This window comes from Engystomops pustulosus, unplaced genomic scaffold, assembly GCF_040894005.1.
Source record: "Engystomops pustulosus unplaced genomic scaffold, aEngPut4.maternal MAT_SCAFFOLD_137, whole genome shotgun sequence".
NCBI classification, from domain to species: Eukaryota; Metazoa; Chordata; class Amphibia; order Anura; family Leptodactylidae; genus Engystomops; species Engystomops pustulosus.
The window spans coordinates 277,250-291,700 of NW_027285017.1; the positions used below are offsets into that span (position 1 = coordinate 277,250).

General features: G+C 38.3%; 1 protein-coding gene across 1 annotated transcript in view; it reads right to left on the bottom strand.

Annotated features, from left to right (window-relative positions):
* The window catches only part of GLP2R (glucagon like peptide 2 receptor), a 74,609-nt gene extending 60,888 nt beyond the window's left edge, over window positions 1-13,721 (bottom strand). The window contains exon 1 of the mRNA XM_072131760.1: window positions 13,604-13,721. Within this exon, the coding sequence (XP_071987861.1) occupies window positions 13,604-13,693 (90 nt within the window). The 5' untranslated portion in view covers window positions 13,694-13,721. The remainder of the gene's footprint in view (window positions 1-13,603) is intronic.
* Window positions 13,722-14,451: the final 730 nt, after the last annotated feature.

A 14,451-nucleotide genomic window follows, 5' to 3' on the forward strand; every position in this document is an offset into this window, starting at 1 on the left:
CTCATCTGACACATAGGAGGAGCTAACACATCTCATCTGACACATAGGAGGAGCTAACACATCTCATCTGACACATAGGAGGAGCTAACACATCTCATCTGACACATAGGAGGAGCTAACACATCTTATCTGACACAGGAGGAGCTAACACATCTCATCTGACACATAGGAGGAGCTAACACATCTCATCTGACACATAGGAGGAGCTAACACATCTCATCTGACACATAGGAGGAGCTAACACATCTCATCTGACACATAGGAGGAGCTAACACATCTCATCTGACACATAGGAGGAGCTAACACAACTCATCTGACACATAGGAGGAACTAACACATCTCATCTGACACATAGGAGGAGCTAACACATCTCATCTGACACATAGGAGGAGCTAACACATCTCATCTGACACATAGGAGGAGCTAACACATCTCATCTGACACATAGGGGGCAGTAACACATCTCATCTGACACATAGGAGGAGCTAACACATCTCATCTGACATATAGGGGGCAGTAACACATCTCATCTGACACATAGGAGGCGCTAACACATCTCATCTGACACATAGGGGGCAGAAACACATCTCATCTGACACATAGGAGGAGCTAACACATCTCATCTGACACATAGGGGGCAGAAACACATCTCATCTGACACATAGGAGGCGCTAACACATCTCATCTGACACATAGGGGGCAGAAACACATCTCATCTGACACATAGGATGAGCTAACACATCTCATCTGACACATAGGAGGAGCTAACACATCTCATCTGACACATAGGGGGCGCTAACACATCTCATCTGACACATAGGGGGAGCTAACACATCTCATCTGACACATAGGAGGAGCTAACACATCTCATCTGACACATAGGGGGAGCTAACACATCTCATCTGACACATAGGAGGAGCTAACACATCTCATCTGATACATAGGGGGAGCAAACACATCTCATCTGACACATAGGGGGCAGTAACACATCTCATCTGACACATAGGAGGAGCTAACACATCTCATCTGACACATAGGAGGAGCTAACACATCTCATCTGACACATAGGAGGAGCTAACATCTCATCTGACACATAGGAGGAGCTAACACATCTCATCTGACACATAGGAGGAGCTAACACATCTCATCTGACACATAGGAGGAGCTAACACATTTCATCTGACACATAGGAGGAGCTAACACATCTCATCTGACACATAGGAGGAGCTAACACATCTCATCTGACACATAGGAGGAGCTAACACATCTCATCTGACACATAGGGAGCAGTATTATAGTAGTTATATTCTTGTACATAGGGGAGCAGTATTATAGTAGTTATATTCCTGTACATAGGGGGCAGTATTATAGTAGTTATATTCCTGTACATAGGGGGCAGTATTATAGTAGTTATATTCTTGTACATAGGGGGCAGTATTATAGTAGTTATATTCCTGTACATAGGGGGCAGTATTATAGTAGTTATACTCCTGTACATAGGGGGCAGTATTATAGTAGTTATATTCCTGTACATCGGGGGTAGTATTATAGTAGTTATATTCCTGTACATAGGGGGCAGTATTATAGTAGTTATATTCTTGTACATAGGGAGAAGTATTATAGTAGTTATATTCTTGTACATAGGGGGCAGTATTATAGTAGTTATATTCCTGTACATAGGGGGCAGTATTATAGTAGTTATATTCCTGTACATAGGGGGCAGTATTATAGTAGTTATATTCTTGTACATCGGGGGCAGTATTATAGTAGTTATATCCCTATACATAGGGGGCAGTATTATAGTAGTTATATTCCTGTACATAGGGGCAGTATTATAGTAGTTATATTCTTGTACATAGGGGGCAGTATTATAGTAGTTATATTCTTGTACATAGGGGGCAGTATTATAGTAGTTATATTCCTGTACATAGGGGGCAGTATTATAGTAGTTATATTCTCTTACATAGGGGGCAGTATTATAGTAGTTATATCCCTGTACATAGGGGGCAGTATTATAGTAGTTATATTCCTGTACATAGAGGGCAGTATTATAGTAGTTATATTCCTGTACATAGGGGGCAGTATTATAGTAGTTATATTCTCTTACATAGGGGGCGGTATTATAGTAGTTATATTCTTGTACATAGGGGGCAGTATTATAGTAGTTATATTCCTGTACATAGGGGCAGTATTATAGTAGTTATATTCCTGTACATAGGGGCAGTATTATAGTAGTTATATTCCTGTACATAGGGGGCAGTATTATAGTAGTTATATTCTGGTACATAGGGGGCAGTATTATAGTAGTTATATATTCCTGTACATAGGGGGCAGTATTATAGTAGTTATATTCTTGTACATAGGGGGCAGTATTATAGTAGTTATATATTCCTGTACATAGGGGGCAGTATTATAGTAGTTATATTCTTGTACATAGGGGGCAGTATTATAGTAGTTATATTCCTGTACATAGGGGGCAGTATTATAGTAGTTATATTCCTGTACATAGGGGGCAGGATTATAGTAGTTATATTCCTGTACATAGGGACAGTATTATAGTAGTTATATTCCTGTACATAGGAGGCAGTATTATAGTAGTTATATTCTTGTACATATGGGGCAGTATTATAGTAGTTATATTCCTGTACATAGGGGGCAGTATTATAGTAGTTATATTCCTGTACATAGGGGGCAGTATTATAGTAGTTATATTCTTGTACATAGGGGGCAGTATTATAGTAGTTATATATCTGTACATAGGGGGCAGTATTATAGTAGTTATATTCTCTTACATAGGGGGCAGTATTATAGTAGTTATATCCCTGTACATAGGGGGCAGTATTATAGTAGTTATATTCCTGTACATAGAGGGCAGTATTATAGTAGTTATATTCCTGTACATAGGGGGCAGTATTATAGTAGTTATATTCTCTTACATAGGGGGCATTATTATAGTAGTTATATTCTTGTACATAGGGGGCAGTATTATAGTAGTTATATTCCTGTACATAGGAGGCAGTATTATAGCAGTTATATTCTTGTACATAGGGGGCAGTATTATAGTAGTTATATTCCTGTACATAGGGGGCAGTATTATAGTAGTTATATTCCTGTACATAGGGGCAGTATTATAGTAGTTATATTCCTGTACATAGGGGGCAGTATTATAGTAGTTATATTCTGGTACATAGGGGGCAGTATTATAGTAGTTATATTCCTGTACATAGGGGGCAGTATTATAGTAGTTATATTCTTGTACATAGGGGGCAGTATTATAGTAGTTATATATTCCTGTACATAGGGGGCAGTATTATAGTAGTTATATTCTTGTACATAGGGGGCAGTATTATAGTAGTTATATTCCTGTACATAGGGGGCAGTATTATAGTAGTTATATTCCTGTACATAGGGGGCAGTATTATAGTAGTTATATTCTTGTACATAGGGGGCAGTATTATAGTAGTTATATTCCTGTACATAGGGGGCAGTATTATAGTAGTTATATTCCTGTACATAGGGGGCAGGATTATAGTAGTTATATTCCTGTACATAGGGACAGTATTATAGTAGTTATATTCCTGTACATAGGGACAGTATTATAGTAGTTATATTCCTGTACATAGGGGGCAGTATTATAGTAGTTATATTCCTGTACATAGGGGGCAGTATTATAGTAGTTATATTCTTGTACATATGGGGCAGTATTATAGTAGTTATATTCCTGTACATAGGGGGCAGTATTATAGTAGTTATATTCTTGTACATAGGGGGCAGTATTATAGTAGTTATATTCCTGTACATAGGGGCAGTATTATAGTAGTTATATTCCTGTACATAGGGGGCAGTATTATAGTAGTTATATTCCTGTACATAGGGGCAGTATTATAGTAGTTATATTCCTGTACATAGGGGGCAGTATTATAGTAGTTATATTCCTGTACATAGGGGGCAGTATTATAGTAGTTATATTCCTGTACATAGGGGGCAGTATTAAAGTAGTTATATTCTTGTACATAGGGGGCAGTATTATAGTAGTTATATTCCTGTACATAGGGGCAGTATTATAGTAGTTATATTCCTGTACATAGGAGGCAGTATTATAGTAGTTATATTCCTGTACATAGGAGGCAGTATTATAGTAGTTATATTCTTGTACATAGGGGGCGGTATTATAGTAGTTATATTCCTCTACATAGGGGGCAGTATTATAGTAGTTATATTCCTGTACATAGGGGCAGTATTATAGTAGTTATATTCTTGTACATAGGGGGCAGTATTATAGTAGTTATATTCCTGTACATAGGGGGCAGTATTATAGTAGTTATATTCCTGTACATAGGGGGCAGTATTATAGTAGTTATATTCCTGTACATAGGGACAGTATTATAGTAGTTATATTCCTGTACATAGGGGGCAGTATTATAGTAGTTATATTCCTGTACATAGAGGGCAGTATTATAGTAGTTATATTCCTGTACATAGGGGGCAGTATTATAGTAGTTATATTCTTGTACATAGGGGGCAGTATTTTAGTAGTTATATTCTCTTACATAGGGGGCAGTATTATAGTAGTTATATCCCTGTACATAGGGGGCAGTATTATAGTAGTTATATTCTTGTACATAGGGGGCAGTATTATAGTAGCTATATTCCTGTACATAGGGGGCAGTATTATAGTAGTTATATTCCTGTACATAGGGGCAGTATTATAGTAGTCATATTCCTGTACATAGGGGGCAGTATTATAGTAGTTATATTCCTGTACATAGGGGGCAGTATTATAGTAGTTATATTCTTGTACATAGGGGGCAGTATTATAGTAGCTATATATCTGTACATAGGGGGCAGTATTATAGTAGTTATATTCTCTTACATAGGGGGCAGTATTATAGTAGTTATATCCCTGTACATAGGAGGCTATATTATAGTAGTTATATTCCTGTACATAGGGGGTAGTATTATAGTAGTTATATTCCTGTACATAGGGGGCAGTATTATAGTAGTTATATTCCTGTACATAGGGGCAGTATTATAGTAGTTATATTCCTGTACATAGGGGGCAGTATTATAGTAGTTATATTCCTGTACATAGGGGGCAGTATTATAGTAGTTATATTCCTGTACATAGGGGCAGTATTATAGTAGTTATATTCCTGTACATAGGGGGTAGTATTATAGTAGTTATATTCCTGTACATAGGGGGCAGTATTATAGTAGTTATATTCCTGTACATAGGAGGCAGCATTATAGTAGTTATATTCCTGTACATAGGAGGCAGTATTATAGTAGTTATATTCCTGTACATAGGGGGTAGTATTATAGTAGTTATATTCCTGTACATAGGGGGCAGTATTATAGTAGTTATATTCCTGTACATAGGAGGCAGCATTATAGTAGTTATATTCTTGCACATAGGGGGCGGTATTATATTAGTTATATTCCTGTACATAGGGGGCAGTATTATAGTAGTTATATTCCTGTACATAGGGGGCAGTATTATAGTAGTTATATTCTTGTACATAGGGGGCAGTATTATAGTAGTTATATTCCTGTACATAGGGGGCAGTATTATAGTAGTTATATTCCTGTACATAGGGGCAGTATTATAGTAGTTATATTCTGTACATAGGGGGCAGTGTTATAGTAGTTATATTCTTGTACATAGAGGGCAGTATTATAGTAGTTATATTCCTGTACATAGGGAGCAGTATTATAGTAGTTATATTCCTGTACATAGGGGGCAGTATTACAGTAGTTATATTCTTGTACATAGGGGTCAGTGTTATAGTAGTTATATTCTTGTACATAGGGGGCAGTATTATAGTAGTTATATTCCTGTACATAGGGGGCAGTATTATAGTAGTTATATTCTTGTACATAGGGGGCAGTATTTTAGTAGTTATATCCCTGTACATAGGGGGCAGTATTATAGTAGTTATATTCCTGTACATAGGGGCAGTATTATAGTAGTTATATTCCTGTACATAGGAGGCAGTATTATAGTAGTTATATTCCTGTACATAGGAGGCAGTATTATAGTAGTTATATTCTTGTACATAGGGGGCGGTATTATAGTAGTTATATTCCTCTACATAGGGGGCAGTATTATAGTAGTTATATTCCTGTACATAGGAGGCAGTATTATAGTAGTTATATTCTTGTACATAGGGGGCAGTATTATAGTAGTTATATTCCTGTACATAGGGGGCAGTATTATAGTAGTTATATTCCTGTACATAGGGGGCAGTATTATAGTAGTTATATTCCTGTACATAGGGACAGTATTATAGTAGTTATATTCCTGTACATAGGGGGCAGTATTATAGTAGTTATATTCCTGTACATAGAGGGCAGTATTATAGTAGTTATATTCCTGTACATAGGGGGCAGTATTATAGTAGTTATATTCTTGTACATAGGGGGCAGTATTATAGTAGTTATATTCTCTTACATAGGGGGCAGTATTATAGTAGTTATATCCCTGTACATAGGGGGCAGTATTATAGTAGTTATATTCTTGTACATAGGGGGCAGTATTATAGTAGCTATATTCCTGTACATAGGGGGCAGTATTATAGTAGTTATATTCCTGTACATAGGGGCAGTATTATAGTAGTCATATTCCTGTACATAGGGGGCAGTATTATAGTAGTTATATTCCTGTACATAGGGGGCAGTATTATAGTAGTTATATTCTTGTACATAGGGGGCAGTATTATAGTAGTTATATATCTGTACATAGGGGGCAGTATTATAGTAGTTATATTCTCTTACATAGGGGGCAGTATTATAGTAGTTATATCCCTGTACATAGGAGGCTATATTATAGTAGTTATATTCTTGTACATAGGGGGCAGTATTATAGTAGTTATATTCCTGTACATAAGGGGCAGTATTATAGTAGTTATATTCTCTTACATAGGGGGCAGTATTATAGTAGTTATATCCCTGTACATAGGAGGCAGCATTATAGTAGTTATATTCCTGTACATAGGGGGTAGTATTATAGTAGTTATATTCCTGTACATAGGGGGCAGTATTATAGTAGTTATATTCCTGTACATAGGGGCAGTATTATAGTAGTTATATTCCTGTACATAGGGGGCAGTATTATAGTAGTTATATTCCTGTACATAGGGGGCAGTATTATAGTAGTTATATTCCTGTACATAGGGGCAGTATTATAGTAGTTATATTCCTGTACATAGGGGGTAGTATTATAGTAGTTATATTCCTGTACATAGGGGGCAGTATTATAGTAGTTATATTCCTGTACATAGGAGGCAGCATTATAGTAGTTATATTCCTGTACATAGGAGGCAGTATTATAGTAGTTATATTCCTGTACATAGGGGGTAGTATTATAGTAGTTATATTCCTGTACATAGGGGGCAGTATTATAGTAGTTATATTCCTGTACATAGGAGGCAGCATTATAGTAGTTATATTCTTGCACATAGGGGGCGGTATTATAGTAGTTATATTCCTGTACATAGGGGGCAGTATTATAGTAGTTATATTCCTGTACATAGGGGGCAGTATTATAGTAGTTATATTCTTGTACATAGGGGGCAGTATTATAGTAGTTATATTCCTGTACATAGGGGGCAGTATTATAGTAGTTATATTCCTGTACATAGGGGCAGTATTATAGTAGTTATATTCTGTACATAGGGGGCAGTGTTATAGTAGTTATATTCTTGTACATAGAGGGCAGTATTATAGTAGTTATATTCCTGTACATAGGGAGCAGTATTATAGTAGTTATATTCCTGTACATAGTGGGCAGTATTACAGTAGTTATATTCTTGTACATAGGGGTCAGTGTTATAGTAGTTATATTCTTGTACATAGGGGGCAGTATTATAGTAGTTATATTCCTGTACATAGGGAGCAGTATTATAGTAGTTATATTCCTGTACATAGGGGGCAGTATTACAGTAGTTATATTCTTGTACATAGGGGGCAGTATTATAGTAGTTATATTCCTGTACATAGGGGGCAGTATTATAGTAGTTATATTCTTGTACATAGGGGGCAGTATTTTAGTAGTTATATCCCTGTACATAGGGGGCAGTATTATAGTAGTTATATTCCTGTACATAGGGGGCAGTATTATAGTAGTTATATCCCTGTACATAGGGGATAGTGTTATAGTAGTTATATTCCTGTACATAGGGGGCAGTATTATAGTAGTTATATTCTTGTACATAGGGGGCAGTATTTTAGTAGTTATATCCCTGTACATAGGGGGCAGTATTATAGTAGTTATATTCCTGTACATAGGGGGCAGTATTATAGTAGTTATATTCTTGTACATAGGGGGCAGTATTATAGTAGTTATATCCCTGTACATAGGGGGCAGTATTATAGTAGTTATATCCTTGTACATAGGGGGCAGTATTATAGTAGTTATATTCCTGTACATAGGGGGCAGTATTATAGTAGTTATATTCCTGTACATAGGGGGCAGTATTATAGTAGTTATATTCCTGTACATAGGGGGCAGTATTATAGTAGTTATATTCCTGTACATAGGGGGCAGTATTATAGTAGTTATATTCCTGTACATAGGGAGCAGTATTATAGCAGTTATATTCCTGTACATAGGGGGCAGTATTATAGTAGTTATATTCTTGTACATAGGGTGCGGTATTATAGTAGTTATATTCCTGTACATAGGGAGCAGTATTATAGCAGTTATATTCCTGTACATAGGGGGCAGTATTATAGTAGTTATATTCCTGTACATAGGGGGCAGTATTATAGTAGTTATATTCCTGTAAATAGGGAGCAGTATTATAGTAGTTATATTCCTGTACATAGGAGGCAGTATTATAGTAGTTATATTCCTGTACATAGGGGGTAGTATTATAGTAGTTATATTCTTGTACATAGGGGGCAGTATTATAGTAGTTATTTTCTTGTACATAGGGGGCAGTATTATAGTAGTTTTATTCCTGTATATAGGGGGCAGTATTATAGTAGTTATATTCTTGTACATAGGGGCAGTATTATAGTAGTTATATTCTTGTACATAGGGGCAGTATTATAGTAGTTATATCCCTGTACATAGGGGGCAGTATTATAGTAGTTATATTCCTGTACATAGGGGGCAGTATTATAGTAGTTATATTCCTGTACATAGGGGGCAGTATTATAGTAGTTATATCCCTGTACATAGGGGGCAGTATTATAGTAGTTATATTCCTGTACATAGGGGGCAGTATTATAGTAGTTATATTCCTGTACATAGGGGGCAGTATTATAGTAGTTATATTCATGTACATAGGGGGCAGTATTATAGTTATATTTGTACAATCTTCTATGGGTTAATCCTCCTCCGGGGGCAGGTGCTGGATTTCTATGAAATGTGTTTGTAATGTTGGCAGTAATTGGCGCAGTTTGCTCTGTAGAGGAAGATTCATGGTTTCTTGTCATTTAGTATTTTTCATATTTCGGGGAGGGGGGAGGTTGGGGATGATGGAAGGGGTGTAATATATCACAGTTAGGAATGCAGGCGGGAGAGGATCTGCGCTCTCCTATACGGCTGTAGTCATCCCTATCCAGATATCTTTATAAGGTAAGAGGCAGCGCCGGCCTGGTACCTGATCACTGCTGGTACTTTGTCACAATTACACCCTAATCACAGAATGAGGTTAACCCTTTCTAGTAAGTCCGGGCCGGTCACACACATGTGAGACGTGTCACTGGATACAGACTATATACACCTATACACTGGGAAAAACTAAGCCACTGCCATCTTCGCCCTTGGCTCATCTCCCAAAGTCAAAATGACAGGACATGTTCTGAACAGAGCACAGCAGTGTGAGGACGCATCCTCAGTGCACTTGGAGAAGCTACAATCCCGGAATAGAAAACCCAAAAGGACAGAGCACAGCAGTGTGAGGTCTGATTACACATCTCTCCAGGATAATACATAACACTGGCTGCAGAGAGCACAGAGCACAGCAGTGTGAGGTGTGATTACACATCTCTCCAGGGACAATACATAACACTGGCTGCAGAAAGCACAGAGCACAGCAGTGTGAGGTCTGATTACACATCTCTCCAGTGACAATACATAGCACTGGCTGCAGAGAGCACAGAGCACAGCAGTGTGAGGTCTGATTACACATCTCTCCAGGGACAATACATAACACTGGCTGCAGAGAGCACAGAGCACAGCAGTGTGAGGTCTGATTACACATCTCTCCAGGGACAATACATAACACTGGCCGCAGAGAGCACAGAGCACAGCAGTGTGAGGTCTGATTACGCATCTCTCCAGAGACAATACATAACACTGGCTGCAGAGAGCACAGAGCACAGCAGTGTGAGGTCTGATTACACATCTCTCCAGGGACAATACATAACACTGGCTGCAGAGAGCACAGAGTACAGCAGTGTGAGGTCTGATTACACATCTCCCCAGGGACATTACATAACACTGGCTGCAGAGAGCACAGAGCACAGCAGTGTGAGGTCTGATTACACATCTCTCCATGGACAATACATAACACTGGCTGCAGAGAACACAGAGCACAGCAGTGTGAGGTATGATTACACATCTCTCCAGGGACAATACATACCACTGGCTGCAGGGAGCACAGAGCACAGCAGTGTGAGGTCTGATTACACATCTCTCCAGGGACAATACATAACACTGGCTGCAGGGAGCACAGAGCACAGCAGTGTGAGGTCTGATTACACATCTCTCCAGGGACAATACATAGCACTGGCTGCAGGGAGCACAGAGCACAGCAGTGTGAGGTCTGATTACACATCTCTCCAGGGACCATACATAACACTGGCTGCAGAGAGCACAGAGCAAAGCAGTGTGAGGTCTGATTACACATCTCTCCAGGGACAATACATAACACTGGCTGCAGAGAGCACAGAGCACAGCAGTGTGAGGTCTGATTACACATCTCTCCAGGGACAGTACATAACACTGGCTGCAGAGAGCACAGAGCACAGCAGTGTGAGGTCTGATTACGCATCTCTACAGGGACAATACATAACACTGGCTGCAGAGAGCACAGAGCACAGCAGTGTGAGGTATGATCACACATCTCTCCAGGGACAATACTTGTTAGAGTCTGCATTATCACATATGTTGATAGATCCCTTTAAGGGGAGATCTTGTTACTTTAATTACAAAATAACAGGAGCATCTACACAGAACCCAATCTTTCACAGTTCTTTGAGTTCATGTACATTTTCTATACAGACGGAAGGGCCCCTATGGGCAATGACCTAGAACAGGGCAGAGGGGAGTTTGTGGCTTCTCTAGGCCCATGACGGTCCCTGCTGGTGGTGGGGGAGGCCCCAATGAAGGATTTAGGGATGAGATGGGAACAGATCTCCATTGGACTCCATGCACTGCATGGGCCCCATTTTAGGATATCCTGGGGAGGTTACTACACTGGAGAAGATGTTTGAGTCACCAGGAGGATCAGAGTTGATCACAGAGAGGCCATTATTGTCCTAAACCAAATATGCTGGGCCTAAATTATCAAACCTGCCCACATAAACCAATCACATCTCAGCTCTCACATTTACCAGGCAACTTAAGGCATGAAAGCTGAGCTGTGATTGGTTGCTATGGACAACCAGGACACTCCTGATAAACGAGGCCTATAATGTTCTCAAAACTCACAGAATGTCCCTGGTCCCGTCATCCGCGTGCGTCCAGGAGGCTTCCCCTCTTTTCCACGGTTGCCAAGAAATTCCAGGGAATCCTTTCTACTGAGAAGGTGCGTCCTGAGAACCTGTCATGTTCTCCACCACCGAGGCCCCGAAATATTCCCCAAATTACTCATAAAATATCATCAGTCCAGGCCCTGAGATGTGTAAACGAGGGCCCCGCGACCTTACAACCCCCCCCTCAAGGTCATGAACTGGATGGAAAAAAATGATAGAAAAACTCTACAGCAAAAACCGCAAAAAAAAAAATTACAACTCAATTAAATAAAACAAATACTATTCATGGAAAAACTTATAAAAATTAAATAAAAATTATATTCTCGTAATAAAAAAAGTCATCTTTGATTAATTATCCTTATTATTATTATTGGATTCATGTTTTTGGGAAAAAATTTTTTCTCCAGACGAGAACTTGGCTCATTGGATGAAACATCTGCAGGATTTACCTACGTCGAAAAAAAACGTCTGCAGGGCCCAAGTAACATCTGAAGAAGAAAACAGTAAAAAAAAATCTTCCATATGGCAAATGTCAGCAGCTCATGAATCATCCCCAGACACGAAAAACCCAAACATCTCCGACATCCACACAAAGCTCGCGCCTCATGGCACCGGCAGACATCACAGGGGAAAAAAAATCTATAAAAAATGTACATTTCCAAAAAAATCTAAATAATAATTAAAAATAAAAATAATAAATATAATAAAAAAAAAAATAATAATGACATAGAATAATATGAATTTATTCAACTTAATATTTTTTTATCACCCCCTTTAATACTTTACAAGGTAATTTTATATATAAATGTTACATAATAGCAAAATAAATCAGCAGTAAATTATTTTACCCTAAATGTTTACGGTTGATACATTTTTTTCAAAAAAATAATTTTTTTGGAATGACACCAAATATAAGTCAAGTGTCCAATGTCCAGGTCACTTGGTGAAAAAAAAAATCATATTCTAATTTACTGCTAGTAAATATAATAGAAGTAAAAAAAATAATTTTATTTAATTAAAAATCATTTAAAAAAAAATCTTTATTTCATCCCAATTTATAAAAGGAAAAAATGTTCGGAATGTTAATTAGATCTGTCTATGAAGTCTGGGCAGGTTTATGTTTAACAGCTAATAAATGTACGTATATACTCGAATATAAGCCGACCCAAGTATAAGCCGAGGCCCCTAATTTTACCACAAAAATCTGATAAAACCTATATTTTTTTTTACTTGAGTATAAGCCGAGTTTGGGTTTTCAGTACATTTTTTTGTGCTGAAAACCTAGGCTTATACTCGAGTATATATGGTAAATTATCCAATAACCCCCCCATGTAATGAGTTACATCAGAGAGAACACAAAAAAAATCTAAAGTATACAAAAAAATAAATAAATAAAGATAAAATTAAAAATAATGGAAACTTTGTCAAATTAAAAAAAAATCTAATTTTTGACCGGTAATAAATCAAAGGTGTAGTAAAAAAAAAAAAAGTGAGAAAAATCATAAAACAAAAGATAAAAACTTGAATAAAAAGTAATTTTAAGCCATAACACAAATAATGTGCAAAAAGCTAAAAAAAAAAAAAAGATTCGGAAAAAAATTAAATAAAAAACATTTTCGCTGTTTTTGAAATTAAAAAAAATTCTTAACCAATAAGTCAAAAATAAGTTTTTTTTTATTATAGTTAAAATAATCCTAAATGATTAAAAAACACAACACACAGAATCGAAAAAACGATGAGAAACGATTCAAATGTCAAACATTCGCCGGATTTATAACAAATTCCAAATTTTTTTAGGGATAAATTTGGAAATTAAATTTTAAAAAGTAGGAATTTTTTTTTACAAAATATATAAAATCGGTAGAGGTAAAACGTGAAGCGGTGGCCTTGTCCTTACCGTGTCCATGGGCAGCAGCAGGAGGAGGATCAGCGCCGCCCGGCAGCCGCTCGTCTTCCCAGCTCTCAGCTCCGGGATAAATCCTTCCATGATTCCAGAATTTCCTAAATTTACAATATTCCGCTCTGCGCTAATTATTTAATACCGGCCCCGACCTCATAAAAAATGTATAAAACTTCTCCCCTACGGATGACACATTTACAAGTTTACGGAATGTTCTGACAATAACCGGAGCAGCGCGAGCGCATTCCTGGAGCAGACACAAGTTTTGGGAAGTTTGTAGGACATGTGTGCGGGGAGAGGACGCCCCCTATGTGGAGGCTCCGCACCCCCCCTGCTCATCACCGTCCAATGGGAGACAGGAGCTGGGATTTCCCAAAGTGGGAGGGGGGGGGGGGGGGTACCATCAAGAATTATAGATCAGCAGGAGCCTAATGTGCAGCCATATACAGTGCAGAGCAGGGTACCACCGCACTACTACTCCCATCATGTCCACCACAAAAACACACAGGTGTTTTCACAGCAGCACAAAGTATTTCAGGAGAGGAGCTGATCATGTGGGGTATAGACTGAGAGTTACATAGTGGGGGGCAGGACACAGCAGCACAGAGTATTTCAGGAGAGGAGCTGATCATGTGGGGTATAGACTGAGAGTTACATAGTGGGGGAGCAGGACACAGCAGCACAGAGTATTTCAGGAGAGGCGCTGATCATGTGGGGTATAGACTGAGAGTTACATAGTGGGGAGCAGGACACAGCAGCACAGAGTATTTCAGGAGAGGAGCTGATCATGTGGGGGTATAGACTGAGAGTTACATAGTGGGGAGCAGGACACAGCAGCACAGAGT